At 53.6% G+C, this 14,336-nt stretch overlaps 2 protein-coding genes across 5 annotated transcripts; both read right to left on the bottom strand.

Annotated features, from left to right (window-relative positions):
• Positions 1-182: 182 nt before the first annotated feature.
• UCN (urocortin) lies at positions 183-1,797 on the bottom strand. Its single transcript, XM_072771512.1, has 2 exons — positions 1,003-1,797; positions 183-736 (listed from the first exon to the last, which is right to left on the bottom strand). Exon 2 carries the CDS (start codon positions 721-723, stop codon positions 343-345), a length of 381 nt encoding a protein of 126 aa, XP_072627613.1. The 5' UTR covers positions 724-736; positions 1,003-1,797; the 3' UTR covers positions 183-342.
• A 136-nt stretch (positions 1,798-1,933) lies between these two features.
• MPV17 (mitochondrial inner membrane protein MPV17) lies at positions 1,934-12,633 on the bottom strand. 4 transcript variants are annotated; one of them, XM_072771501.1, is made up of 8 exons: positions 12,477-12,626; positions 11,903-11,977; positions 4,878-4,993; positions 4,574-4,666; positions 4,385-4,480; positions 4,097-4,129; positions 3,790-3,842; positions 1,934-2,845 (listed from the first exon to the last, which is right to left on the bottom strand). In XM_072771501.1, exons 2-8 carry the CDS (start codon positions 11,970-11,972, stop codon positions 2,776-2,778), a joined length of 531 nt encoding a protein of 176 aa, XP_072627602.1. In that variant the 5' UTR covers positions 11,973-11,977; positions 12,477-12,626; the 3' UTR covers positions 1,934-2,775. The 4 variants fall into 4 exon arrangements, with proteins under 4 accessions (XP_072627602.1, XP_072627603.1, XP_072627604.1 ...); XM_072771502.1 differs by lacking the exon at positions 12,477-12,626 and adding an exon at positions 12,260-12,470; XM_072771503.1 differs by lacking the exon at positions 3,790-3,842 and having other exon boundaries at positions 12,477-12,633.
• Between the last annotated feature and the right edge of the window lie 1,703 nt (positions 12,634-14,336).

Below are 14,336 nucleotides of genomic sequence, written 5' to 3'. Positions count from 1 at the left end.
GGTGCGGCGGCACCAGCACCTGAGTTCTTGGGGGAACGATGGAGATGCGGACCCCGGGTGAAGGCCCTTCTGCCCGAGCCCTCGCGCCAGCATCTAGTTCCCCCCCGCCGGCCTGGGAGGTCGCACTTTCCCACGGGCTCCCACCCTGCTGTGGTTCCCTGCGCCCCACAACCGAGGCCAAAGGCTCTTCAGCACTTTTATTAAAAACTGGTGACGCACAGAGTGCTCAGGGCATCCCTGGGCCGCTCTAATCTGGCGGGACTGGGTCACTTCCAGTCGCGCACGTCCGGGCCCGGGGAGAGGGGACGGGGTCGAGGTTATCGCGGCTGCAGACGCCGCCGATCACTTGCCCACCGACTCGAATATGATGCGGTTCTGCTCGGCGCGCTCCCGCTGGCTCTGCGTCCGCGCCAGCTCCAGCAGGGTCCGCAGCAGGTGGAAAGTGAGATCAATGGACAGCGGAGGGTCGTCCCGCCTGGGCCGCTCGCCCGCGGTCCGGGATCCCCACCGGCCCGGCCCCGCGCGGCGCGGGAAGCGTTCGGCCAGCAGCAGGAGCAGCGCGCGGGCGCCGCCGTCCTGGTTCCGCGCCCCGGGGTTCCAGCGCAGACTTGGGTCCTGGACCCCGGCCGCCGCCGCCTCCCGGCTCCATTGGCTGCTCCCCGGGCGCAGCTGTGCCAGGAGCAGCAGCGCCATCAGCAGCGCCGCGCGTCCCCTCTGCTTCATGGTGCCGCCGGCCCTGGACAGACAGGGGGAGCGCGGGGTGAGGTGCGTCCCGGGCAGTCGCAAGTGGCGCCACTCCCCTTCCCACGCGCATCCAGCCCCGCGGCCGGGCCCCTGCGGCTGCCGCCTGGTGCCCACAGCCTTCCCTCCAGTCCCAGCTGCTGCCCCAGCCCGGTGCCACCCTGTCCTCCCTCTCTCCCTTGAGGCGGGCGAGTCGTGGTGGGAGAGCTGAGCGCCGTCCTGGTGCTTCAGGAGTCAGGCTGGATGCTCCCAGCTACTCACAGGTTGCCGGAGAGTGTCCTCACGCTGCAGGACGGGGCTCCAGTCTCCGGCCGTCGGGTGGGCTGAGGGCGCCTTGGGGAACACGGGGTCTGTCCCGGGACCGCCGCCAGCCTTATATAGCCCCAGGACAGCTCGGACTGACGTCAGCGAGGGACATGTACTGATTGTAGAAGCAGTGACGGCCGCAGCTTGGAGTCCGGCCGCTTGCTTGCAAGACCCAGAGGGGCGCACCTCACAACCCTCCACTCTGGGTCCTGCTGCCAGTGCTGCAAGCGCCCCTGCCTTCAGGGCGGGAGAAGCTGCTGGGGCATTACCATTGCTCTGGGAGCCATGAGAGTCCTTTACCTGCGTATGACAGCCAGTAGGGACTAGGGCCAGCCCCCTTATCAGACCAGTCAGGTGGCCGATGTTCTATGGCACACAGAAGAGAGGCTGGACCTCAGGGCTGTCGGTGGTGATCACTCTGCTCTTGGCCTCTAGAAGGGGCCAGAGGCATCGGGAGAAGGTTGTGCTGCTCAGGCCTAGTCCCTAGTCCTTAGTATCAGTTCTGCAAACTAAGGCAATCCGGAGCACAGCTGGCTCCCAGCTCCCACTCTGCTACCATCCCAGAGGCAGCAAGGCAGTGAGGCAGCCCACCTGCCAGGATTCTTGAGCTTATTCCAGCCCCATGGTCTAAATTCTAGGGTGGTCTGGCTGAGGCACCATTTATTTTAAAAAGAGCCTCTGGCCTCTGGGGGCTTTCAGACCACAAAAGGCAGGTCCATCTGCTTCTGAGTTTGCTGCAAAGTAGTGTTTTTACCAAGTTAGTTTTCTTCTGGGAATCACAGCAGTAGTATTACTGTACCTTTGACCTCCAGTTAAGATCACTTGGTAGGAAGTAAGGGAACCTTAGTCTCTTCATGCTGCTATACCAAAAATACAATCAACTCTGTATTTTATAAACATCATTTATTTCTCACAGTTCTAGAAGCTGGGAGGTCCAAGCCCATGGCACTGGTAGATGTGGTATTCACTAACTTTTCCTTCTTGGTGTGTCCTCACATGGTGGGAGGGGTGAGGGATCTGTCTGGGGCTGTTTTAAAAGGGCACGAATCCCTCATGACCTAATCACCTCCCAGAGGCCCCACTGCCTAATGCCATCACCCTGGGCATTAGGTTTGCAACAGATGAATTCTGGAGGGCATACAAACATTCATCTATAACATGTGTGTTCAAGTTTCCACTCTGCCACTGGTTGGTGGTGTGGACTTGCCATCTCACTTCTGTGGACCTCAGCATGCTCATCCGTGGGAGAACATTGGGATTGGTTGTCTCTAGACTTCTTTCTAGCTCTAGAAGTTCTAACTGCCCCCATAGATTTCTGCAAGTTTCAAACTATGTATTTAATAACAGATTTCCGGAGGCACCATATAAAGTGTTTAGGGCCCCAGAAGAGCCAGAGCTCCAGGTGGGCTGGGAAGGTTATAGAGAGCAGATGTGTCTGTGAAGTGTGGGGACAAGTGGCATTGCTGGGATACAGGTACAAACTACAGCTAACAAGACTGTACACAATTACAGAGTGCCTACTGTGTGGTGGGCATAAGACCATTATAAAGGTTGAAATTATTTCAAAAGGAGTCAGGTGCTAAGCCTGTTAAGTTCTGAGTGGCAACGGGACCCCAGGAAAGCCGATGGAGGGCCTTTCATTCTCCATGAGCACTTGGAGGAGGCCATCTGGCCACACTGGGGGTCATGCTGCAGCACGGCAGGCGCCGACACCGGAGTGAGGCCGGCCTAGAGCCGGTGTGCCTTCCATGACAGGTAGGAGTTCCAGATGACAGCAACACACTGGACGACAGCCAGCCTGCAGAACAGAGGTGGCATTGTCAGGGTGAAAGAGGAGGAAGAGCAAGCAAAGGGGCAGAGCTGGGAAAGGAGGGCTTGGTTTCTGAGCACGTCCACACTGAGGTCTCCTTCCTTCAGCCCCGAGGGACAGAGGGACGTGTGGCTCGGGCCAGAGGACAAGCAGGTCGGGGTCAGGTATCATCCCAGAGCTCTGTGTCCTGGACAAGAGCCTACAAGTGGAACACCCTCATGTCGCTGAGCATGGCTCTTATTTGGTCCTGACCAGGCTCCTGCTGCATACACATCTCTGTCCACCTTTGAACTGGCTGAGATTTTTATCTTCTAAAAATGTGCTGCCCGCCATATCCCTCTCTTGATTGTAAATTTTCCTCTCTCTACATTCAGAGTGTTGCAAGGACTCTGGTGTCGAGGATCTGGTCTACAAGTCTTCCTTTAAGCTATGCTATTCACATAATATTGACTTTGTTCCCTCTGAAGAGTGTCCCTGCTCCCAATGTCCCCTCACTCCCAACAATTTTAACTACTCCTCTTGAGTTGCACTGTATTTTTACTGTGGCTTCAGCAACTGCCTTTATTATTAAGGTCAAATAGTAGTCTGCAGTGGACCCACCAGCCCAGGTTCCTACTTGGCTCTTGGATATACCTTCCTGTCTAAGCTAGCCCCACCCCCATCCCCCCTGCCCGGCACTGTCCCTGCAGGTATGCCACCAAAGGTGAGGGCTGGGCAGGATGACAGGGAGATGAAAGGTCAGTGGGCAGGTCCTGGGATAGGTTCCGTAAAGGAGAAGAAGTTCTGAATAAAATGCTTGAGAGTCTGAGGAGCTCTGACCGGAGCAGTGTTCTGGGAGGGTCTAAAGTGATTCAAGGTTGACAGAAGAATCATGCTGTGTCCAGCTGTTGTGATGTGCATCGCTCAGAGGGTCGGGTAAGGATCTGTCTTACCTGTAATGAAGGGGAACCAGGTAGAAGTTGGCTAACTGCACAGCAGGCCAGAGCTACAAGAGAAGGAGGGTAAAGGTTGGGGGGCTGCCTCCACCACCCGACCCCCAGACTCACTGCCTGGTCCTACTCCACCTTCTGCAGACAAGAACAAAGTGGACCACTGGGTAAGTGCTTCCCTGGTGTGATGCACACATAGGATGAGAGAGTTATCCTGTCTGAGGGATTTCTACATCAGGAGGGCCCCGTCCCCGAGCACTTCTGGACCCAAGAAAGCAGGAGAACGGGCAGCTGCGGTGTCAGCGCTTACATAGTAGTTGGTGAGGAGGGCATCAGGATAGTCCTGAGGAGACAGAGAGGAAAAGCTGACATGTGCACTTACTGCCACGCAGCCCCCACCTCCCGCCTGCAGAGCGCGCCCAGCACAGACCAGTTCAAAGACCACACTCCCACCACTGCCCCTTAGCTCCTCTTCTCCAGAGCCTGGGACTCTGCCTGCACGTCCCCCTGCTCACCCCCACCAAACCTGCCTTGTTCCCCTGGGCCTCCCAGGCTGCCAGAGACCGATCCCCTCTCCCCTCCCCCCAGCCCAGCTCACCCGCCGGAGCTTGGCCCAGTTGTCCTGGGCTGACAGGCCATTGAGTGCTCCTACTAGTGGGAGGAAACAGCCTAGAAAACATGGGGCAAAGCCCCCCTAGGGAGAGAAATTAAAGCTCTGTGAGCACCCAAACCCCCGCCCTCCCCTAGCACAGCTCCCGCTTCCCGAGTCCCTCTCCCTTCTGCTCACCTGGTCCAACAGCATCTTCTTTAGTGCATCAGCCTTGGCGGTGCCAGGGATGAGCCGGTCCAAAACCCGGTACCAGCCTCCTACTACAGGGCCCTAGAGGAAACCCCAGGGAGGACAGACAGCATGTGGTAAGCTCAGAGAGCACATCACAAAGCTCCTCTCTCAAGGTTAGAAGCCAAATCCAAGTGGAACCAGACACTCAAGGCTGGTTTAGATGTGAAAGAGGCCAAGGGAAACTAAAGAATGACATGGAACTAAGACCACCGTCCAGTCCTCCAGCAGCCCGGCTGTGGGTGGAACTTACCACAAAGCCACAGCCCAGGAAGGCCATGGTCAGGGTCCGGCCAGTCTGGTGTCCCCGGAGACCTCGCTTCTCCACCAGCTGCTGTGAGATAATGTCACCCAGGCCCATCAGGGACCCTGTGCAGGGTACACGGGTGTTGTCAGGACACCTCCTGGAGATGGGCTGCCATTCCAGGTAGGGAATAAGTCCCTGAACGAGGCTCTGACACTCTGAGCCTAAGAGATGGTGGGGCAAATGACTGGTCCTTTACTGCTGCTTCAAAGTTCTCCTCTCCCAAGGATGGTGACACCTCCCCTGTGTCCTGCCAGAAACCGGGATGAACAGCCTTGATCAGACCAGGGCCCACAGACTCTGTACGGAGTAATAAAGGGAAGTCACAGTCAGAGACTCCAGATGAAGGAGAATCTAAGGTGCTTGGGGCTGAGAACCACAGACTATCAAAATTGGAAAGGCCTTCCAGATAATTCCATCCAAACTCATTTTCGAGGTATGAAATAAAGGTCTGGGACCTCACATAACCAGTAAGTGGCAGAACCAAGGCAAGAACGAGGTGGCCTGATTTCCTACACAGTGATTTGTCCAAGACCCGTACTGTGAATAGATCATGTGTAGAATGGTAAGGAACCCTGGGGCTTTTCCCCCGCTCCACAACTAGACACTGGCAAGTGTCCTTCACCTCAGTCTTGGGGTCTCTCTTTGTGGAGGACAGCAAGAATAATTCTCTTTCTAAAACCTGAGTGCTTACATGGTCCCAGGCAGGAATATCACTGAACTGGTAAGAGTCCCCACATGGAGAAGTCCTGGGCACCTCCTAGCAGATATCAGGTAAAGCCATACCCGCCCCCCCCCCATTCACAACCTCAGACTGAGTGGACAATAGATTTATAGCCATTTCTCCCCCAGGCCTGTGTACCTGCTTCCCCTTCCCTCACTCACACAGACACCCTGCTCCAAGCAATCCTAGTCAGACACCCACATCCAGAAACCGAGATAGAAACTGTCATTGTTTACAGAGCCCCCCATCAGTCATAGTGACGTGATGGTTTCCAGCAAACAGACACACGCACACACACACAGGGCCACTTGGGAATGACCATATGATCTCCAGCTCGCCTGTCCATCTCTCTGAGTAATGAGAGGCCCCCTCCAGCCCCATACCCACCACTGTCCCTGTGCCCTCAATTAGCACCAAGCAAACACATCCTTTAACCCTAGTCCTTAGTACAGAGCTGGCTCTGACGTCCATGCTGGCTGCATACTCACTGCGCTTCCCCTGCACCCTCCACAAAGCCCTGCCCCTGAGCAGTCTCATCAGAGGCAGCGAAGGAAGGCCAAGGGCTGGGGCTGTGACCCCCGCCCCACCCCCCAGGTGAGCTAGGCTGCTGGCCTCAGCTGCTGGCACTCCTGGCCACACAGCAGCTCTGGGACCCCCGGCGCACCCATCATGGCAGGCCTGCCTCTCCTCATCTTGAAACTCTCAAAGTGCTGTAGGCTTTTCCTAGAACATGCTAGCCACGACCTCCCCGAGGGCAGGAGAGAATCCTAGACATCTTTGGTCTCTTATTCCCCACCACGTCTAACCAAGTGCTTGGCAGGTCCTCAGAAAACCAACCAAGGAAAACTGTCAAAGGTACTGCCCCCAACAGGCCCAATCTGGGAAAGGCAGCAGTGCTTCCTTGAGCAGCCCACCGGGCCACATGTCAGGCTCAAGGTGGAAGGACCCGTGGAATTGAAGGCTTGCTCCCTGCTCCCTGCAATTAGCACTTACTCCCTACCCCTTGCCTTACCTCCCCCAGGGAGGGCTCGTTGCTGTGGCCATGCATGGAGGGAAGGGTGCCCAGAGAAGGCCCGGGGAGGGCGGAACAGAAGGCAGTCACTTCTTAAATGAAGAGACTTAATGGTTTGACGTTCTGCTTTGGCAAGATGTTTACAGTTTACAAATGGCCCTCACACATTGAAAGTTCTGGGAGGTAGGGCCACACCTCCATCTAATGTCTTTAAGAGATGAGGTTATTTGGTAAGGATCAGAGTGGGGGCTGAACCCAGGCCTTCTCTCGAGGAACAGGAGGCTAGGGAATCACAGAGGGGCCAAGGCTTGAGCTCAGGGGTCAGTGGCAGTTAGGCAGCCTCTGCGGCTTCTACTTGCAAGAGCTTCCTGCCGGAACAAGGCCCTGAAAGCCGCATGTCAGAGACACTTCTTGGACTAATGCACTTCCTGTCTTTTACTCCCCAGGAGGTGACCCTCTCTGTTCCTTGTCACCGTGTGGGGAGGGCAGGCATCAATATTCCTGAGTCACAGCAGTCGCAGAGAGGGAGGTGTGGGTTTTCATTCTTTGTGGCTGGCCAACAGTCACCCAACAAGCAAAAGCAGAGCAGGAATGAAAAGCATAGTCCGGGAAGCCAGCAGCCTCTGAGAAAGATGGATTCCAGGAGCCCAGACCGTGCTCATTGAGCCCAAGGGACTACTGAGTGGAAGGGCAGCAGTGAGGGAGTAGGCGCACAGCTCTGTAGCCCCTTCCAGCCCTGTCCATTTCAGACACAACGGTGCTCAGTGGCTCCTCCTCTGCTCGCAGATCATCAGGACCCTGGGCCTGCAGCAACTCCAGGGTGGCCTAAGGCTTTGGTCTGAACTCAGAGCAAGGCCTGTCTCTCTGGCCCAAGTGAGTCTGAGCAAGAAGAGCTGACACTGAGATTCCTCATTCTACCTTCCCCAGTGCCAGAGCCCAAACAGGCCTCAGTCAGATTCTGGGAGTCCTCCTGGACATAATCGGTTGGTCCAGATCTTTCAGTGCTCTGGCTCCCCATTCCTCAGACTTGTTTCCAGGGGGTTGGAATGAGAGGCTTGCAGAGACGTAATGCTTGAGCCCTGATGGGGCAGGACAAGGGGCTGCCGCGCAGTGATGCCCAATGCCAGGCTGGGCGTGCAGCCCAGTAGGCAGACGCTGGCGCAGGTGTGACATCATGCTCTTGGGTAGGTGCCAGTTCTCATGCCGTCACTTGCCACCGGATTCAGTGGAGTGAGGGGGTTGGGGGAGTCTACCTCTGAGCACCCATCTATCTGGGACCACCCTCTGCCCACCAGTGGGAAAGCCCCAACTTCCACACCATCTTCCTAGTTCCCTACTTCCTCTATTTTGTTCCTCTCCTGGCTTTTGCAATATGGGGTCTTTGATACAAGAAAATAAAATGCTCATGGAAGAGAAGGCTGGGGGGCAGGAGATGTGTCCTTGAGTACAGTAGGCCTGGGGTGGCAGGTAGAGCTATTGGCAGGGGGCCAGCGGTGCTGCTGACTCACTCTTCCCCAGAAGCCTCCACATTAAATAGCTGCCTGGCCTGGGGGCCATCTCTGATAGACCCCAGGACAACTGCAGCCTAGCAGGGAAAGGGGGGAGTGCATCCTCTGGGATGGGTCTGAATGCTCTCTCCATTCCTAGCCCGAAGCTGTCCTACTGCTAGAAGATGAGACAAAATGGAGGGTCTGCAGCTTGTCAGATATGTAAGCCCAGACCAACGGGGGCTACGCTCTACCTTCTGAGGCCCCAATAGTCTCAAGTACAGGGCAGGGCACTGAAAGCGCACTATATTCTAAGGCCATTTCTACCACTGACTGAGGGGATCAGTGTGGGTCACCGCACCCTCTGCCACTCCTGCTCTACGGGATCGGGATCAGGATCAGGATCGGGGGGCTGGACTAGATGCTCCACTGCCTGCTGAGTTTTCACATCCTGGCGGAATTCAGACTCCAGGGAAACCAGTGTCTGCAGAAGCTCAGCTGCCCCATAGCAGGACTAGAATGGCCAAAAATGGGTGGAGCTGGGCCCAGGAACCACTGGAGACTGGAAGGGGTCTCCAGAGAGAGGGAAAGGCTGACTCAGGCTCTGTACAACATATCGTGGTCCTTTTCCCAGGCTGCTCTGCTCCTGAATTTAACTTGGCCAACACTAGATGTATCAGATACTTCTTCTGAACCATTTCAGATCTCGATTAACTTATCCCTTACTCCAGCCACTCCTGCTGCTCAACCTGACTGATCCTGCCTCAGGCCTGGGTCATAGCTGGGGGTGCACCATCCATGCTTAACCCCAGGGATGGCGCCCAGGCAACCCAGCAGCACACAGATGTTGACAGCCCATGTGGCAAACCTTTCACCAATGTGAAATGAGAGCTGGTACGTAACTGTTTCTTTTCTCCAGAAAACACTGTTTTTCCCTTTGGTCTGAAGAAGCGTTTCAAAGAGCTTCTTAGTTTCAGGGGATGGAGCAGCCATGTGCCCTAAGCAATATGCTATTTGATCTTCCTTCTCCCTGCTCTCCCCCCCGCCCCAGGATTATTTCCTGCCCCCTTACAAAGTACCTGTGCCAGCCTCAGGCTCTGCTGCTTGGAGAGCCAAGGCTGAGATAGTCACCCATATTTGAATTTAAGGCAAATGGAACAAACTCAGACGAAATACCACTAGACAAAGAATGGTGCAGGGGCGCCTGGGTGGCTCAGTTGGTTAAGCACCCAACTCTTGGTTTCAGCTCAGGTCATGATCTCAGGGTCGTGAGATCAAGCCCTGCTTCGGACTCTGTGAGGAGTGTGGAGTCTGTTTGAGAGTCTCTCTTCTCCCTCGGCCCCTCCTGCTTCTGCTCTCTTTCTCTCGCTCTAAAAAATAAATAAATAAATCTAAAAAAAAAAAAAAAAGAACAGCTTGTCGTGTGTGGATTGCCAACACTCAAGAAAATGCCAAGCTCAGGAGTCTTTATGTCTATTAAGCATTTTTTATTTTTTTTTATTTCTAAAGCCTTTTCACAGAGAGAACCCTTACGGTGGCTCTGTGAGGTCAGCTAAGTAGACTCAACTCCTGAACGAGGAAACTGAGGCTCCAAGGGGTTTACTGACTGACTTGCCTCAGTTCATGCAGCTTCCGAGGACTACAGCTCTAAAATTAAAACCCTGCTCTTCCAACTCCAAGTCTGAAATCTCTCTTATGTCTTCCAGTATAAGGAGCTATCCCAGGGGGCCTTAGGAAGCACTGTGCTGAAAACAGCTTGATGAGCCAAACCTACCTCCTTCTTTTATTTGTAGTTTGATCCAATATACTAACAGCAGGGAAGAAGTCTGGGAAAAGTGCTACCTAGAAAGTGCTTCAGGGCGACACGGAGATGATGAGGTAATGCAGGCTCCAGCATGGACAGACCAGCACCCCAGTTTGGCCACGTCTGCATGGGGACCTCTCTGAAATCCAGCTCCTCCTCTTGTACCTTTCTGAGGTAGGGAAACACAAGGACTCTCCCTCCCCCTCTATTCTTGATGGCCATGAGGGGGGAACCTTCCTTCCAGCAGTTAAAGGCCCTGAGGGAGTCAGGCTGGCAAAGGGCCCAGCGTGTCAGTCCCCATCACAGCCACACAGTCCAGTATGAGTCACTACCCACGCAACCAGGTGAGTCATGCAGGCTGACGGACACTCTGAGGACAGGACGGGGTGGTTAGGCACGGAGGTTGGAGAGGAGCCCGGGGAGGGGCAAAATCGTCTGCCCCTTGGCCAGTCACCCAGTGAAGTTTCTAGTGTTGATGTGGGGCTGTTCCAGTAAAAGGCCTGCTGTTCTTCCCTGGATTCCATAGCCTGCCACTCCTCTCAATGGTCTTCCTCTCAGAAGCCCAGAGTCCTCCCTAGAATCCTCACCTCTTCCTCTAAACATAGGCCAGATCCCATCTTAACCTGATCATTCTTGCACTGCCCCCAGTCACACACCTTCTAGTTCTCCCCCCCTATTAAACATACTTATCTCTATGCCATCCCCTCGCTTCTCAGCTAATGTGCAAAATAAAGATGGTAACGAATGCCGGTAAGTCACTGGGCTACCTTTGTGAGACTGCTATCCAATCACTGGATTTGGAGTAAACATAAATCACTGATTAGTATATTGTTTGGGGATGCATACATAGGTAGTAAAACTATGAAGAAAGCAAAAGAGGAATATAAACAAAAATCCAGGAAAGGAGTTATTTCTTGGCTTGTTAGAAACAGGTGCTCAAGGGGTCTCAAGCTGGATACTGATATAAGAGTAATCAGTTTTAATACTGTTTAAACTGTACATACATGTCCCAACTATTCTTTTGTATCTTTTTTTTTTTTTTTTTTTAAATTTTTATTTTTATTTTTTTTTATGATAGTCACAGAGAGAGAGAGAGAGAGGAGAGAGAGGCAGAGACACAGGCAGAGGGAGAAGCAGGCTCCATGCGCCGGGAGCCTGATGTGGGATTCGATCCCGGGTCTCCAGGATCGTGCCCTGGGCCAAAGGCAGGCGCTAAACCGCTGCGCCACCCAGGGATCCCTATTCTTTTGTATCTTAAGATATATTTCATGATTAAAAAAATGAAGAAAAATAAAATGGGGTAAAAATCCTAATCCCAGCACTTAAGATGTGTAATCTAATGTGGACTCAAGTAATCCTAGCTCACAAATCTTGGTGGGGACTCTATGAGATAATATGTTGAAAGCGTTTTGCACACTGTAAGATGTTAGAGAAGCATCTGCTATTGTTAGTTTTCTTTTTTAAAAAACGACTTTATTTATTTATTTGGGAGAGAGAGACAGAGATCATGACTGCGATAGCACAAGCAGGGTGGAGAGGGAGCAGCAGACTCCCCGCTGAGCAGGGAGCCTGACTCAGGGCTCTATCCTGGGACTCCAGGACCATGACCCCAGCAGAAGGCAGAGGCTTAACTGACTCAGCCATCCAGACACCCCTCTATTGTTAGTTTTCTAAGTTAAGTTCTCCTAGGGCAATGCCTTTCACCTGAAGGGAGAAAAGTCCTTCACTTTTTGGGGGCTTTCAGATCCTACTTTACAGCTAGGTATATCCTTTCCTTGAGGATAGCCTTGGGGACCCACCCTTCAAAAGACTGGGGACAGCCTTAGATGAGATACAGCCAACACTTCAAGGGGGCTCAAGAGAAGCAAAAAATGAGGGAGGTGTGGTGAGGTGAGCTTCTGCCTCCCAAATCAGCCTGCCTGCTCCCACTCAGATCTATTCACTCACCAGCTGTCAGGACCTGTACTTTCCACGGGTGAACAGTCAGGGCTCGCTGGTATGCCCGCCAGAGTGCCATGATTCCTGTCAAGCCAAGAGGAGAGGGGGGTCACCCCCACTGCCCATCCCCACAATTAAAGAGCGCTTGGCTTTCCCTTGGGCCCACTCCCTCTCCCCGTCCCACTTCCATGTCCTAGAGGGGCAGTGGGCTCAGGAGGGATGCTTCCTGTGACAGGGGTCGCCTCAGACAGTCAGGTAACAGAAGCGGGCTGTAGGAGGCTGCGGAATCTCGGTGGCAGTCCCCCCCCCCCCCCCCCCCAATCCCTCAGCCTTAACGCAGAGCCACCTAGGGGCCTCCTTCCCTACCGAGACCCTCCTGAGGAGAGGTTTGCTCCGGCTTTCACCCAGAGCCTGGTAGGTCCCCAAATTCACTTAGTTGGAACCAGCTCGTATGCTTCCTGAGCCCAACTCCACACCGGAAACAGGGCCTCTCATTCCCTGGGCCTGGACCAGTCACACGCGCCTTGGGTGCTCCAGGCCCGGGACGGTTCGCGCCCGGGAAGGAGACTCGCGCGGCACTCACCTGCGCTGGCGTCCAGCCCCTCCCACGTGACCAGGCCGGGGCAGGACTTCCGCCGCAAGACTCGCCCCTTCCGGCCGGCTGACCGCCGAGCTTTCTCCGCCCGCCGCCGGGGCTGGAGTGGGAGTGGACTGAGCGTAACAGGCGTGGAGAGCCGCTCAGCCGTCGGTCAGCGAGCGCGGGTCTCGGTGGGGCCCCGCCTGCCGTTCTGCCCACCTGGGGCCGCCCGCTGCCTCCTCCTGCCCCTCCTCTCCCCGAAGCCCGGGCTTCTCAACCTGGTAGACGCTCCCTGCTCCCTCCCCCGGAACTGGCCAAGGTGCTGACGCCCTTCATGGTCTCGGGAATCCCTCTGGAAACTATAAGCCTAGTTAACTGCGGGTTATCTTTCCAGTGACGCTGGGTTCTTCACTAGTCTTGATTGCGAACTCCTGAATGGGTGAAACTGGGTCTTCTTCGTACCTGTCGTCCTCCTAGTGCTTGGTTCAGTCTTTGTCCACAGTAGCCTTTAAAAGTGCCACGTAAAGCGAACTCCTCCGTGGAAAGCATGCGATTCCAGAACCTCAGAAGGTCCTGGTACTGGTTTTGTGAAGTAGCGGTCTCCGCAGCCTTGGTCACCACTAGACCTGAACTTACAGTTCTTCTTCTGTTGGACTGTTTTTCAAACCGGGCTCCTCCTCAGTATTAGACGTTTATAAGGAGATGTTTTGGGCATATCACTCACTACAGGTTCTTCTTTACCTCAGCTTTTAAAATGTTTCTAGAAAGAGCTACTTTTAAAAAAAGGGGTCCACAACTCAGTATCTAGAAATCACTAGATTAGGTGATTTCTTAACCCCTTTCCAGCCTTAACATTCTAAAGTCTTGTGAATATAGTGCAACATCCTTTTGAGGGTGGTGGAAATGACAAGATCCCTGGCAGAGTTGTCAGGCTGGCAGCCTTTGCTTAACTTACCCTGGGAACCCACACTTCAGGAAGCAGCTACACCTGTCTTTCAGGTTCTCTACCTGGCTAGTGCTAGCGCCCATTTACTCAATTCCTATGTGATTACCACAGGGAGAATCCTGTTACAGGTACTGGAGAAACACAATGAGGAAGCAAAGTAATACGATGTCACAGACATTTAACCAAAGGCTCCTATATGCAAAACACTGTGCCAGGAGTGAATTTACACTAGTAAATGTAATAGGAGACCAAATGTGGTAGGTTGGAAAGCTGTTCTCTGCAGTCAGTCTACGTTCAAATCCCAGCAACCACTGCTTAGTAAAGGGACCTTATTCAGACTACTCAAACTCAGAATCTTATCTTTACAAGTAAAATGCGGCAATATCTACTTCATAATTAACTAACACGTGCAAAATACCTGAAATCGATCCAGTGTTTAATAAACACTCATTTGTCCTTTTTCTTCCTTCCCTCTTGAGAATACATGAGGGAGAATTTTTACTAGAGAAATCTGGGAAGCTCCATAGTAAAAGGTGAAATTTGAGCTGGGACCTTGAAGGATGAATGGGACTTATATGGATATGACTGGGGGGAGGGGAGGAACGACAGTATGAGCAAAGGCACAAAGGATGAGAACATGAATCCATATAGTATAAAATGGATACATTGGGAGGGAAGGCTTAAGTAGAATGGCCTTTAGAGAAAAGGGTTTATAGTAGACAGAGAGCAAGGGCTGAAAGCATTCTCTGGATACACAGAAGAGGCAGAAACGCGGTTTGCAGATTATTTGGCCAACCCATCTACAGACAGAGCCAGTGGGTTTTGTTCCAGGTAGGCACTAGTGTCCACTCCCTTCAGTTGCAGCTGGCTGCATATTTTTATTTCCTGAGGTCATCTGACTACTTCCCCCAAACTTGATT

This window comes from Canis lupus, chromosome 12 (genome assembly GCF_048164855.1).
Source record: "Canis lupus baileyi chromosome 12, mCanLup2.hap1, whole genome shotgun sequence".
Classification (NCBI taxonomy): domain Eukaryota; kingdom Metazoa; phylum Chordata; class Mammalia; order Carnivora; family Canidae; genus Canis; species Canis lupus.
The sequence above is the reverse complement of the archived record's forward strand: the minus strand, read 5'-3'. Positions and strand labels throughout refer to the sequence as shown.

Excerpts from the sequence above, each read along its gene's own strand:
- UCN (XM_072771512.1), bottom strand. The coding sequence starts at position 723 with ATGAAGCAGAGGGGACGCGCGGCGCTGCTGATGGCGCTGCTGCTCCTG.
- MPV17 (XM_072771501.1), bottom strand. The coding sequence starts at position 11,972 with ATGGCACTCTGGCGGGCATACCAGCGAGCCCTGACTGTTCACCCGTGG. Across the intron at positions 4,994-11,902 it reads AGTACAGGTCCTGACAGCTG|GGTCCCTGATGGGCCTGGGT; the intron begins GTGAGTGAATAG and ends TACCCTGCACAG. Across the intron at positions 4,130-4,384 it reads ACTGGGCCAAGCTCCGGCGG|GACTATCCTGATGCCCTCCT; the intron begins GTGAGCTGGGCT and ends CTGTCTCCTCAG.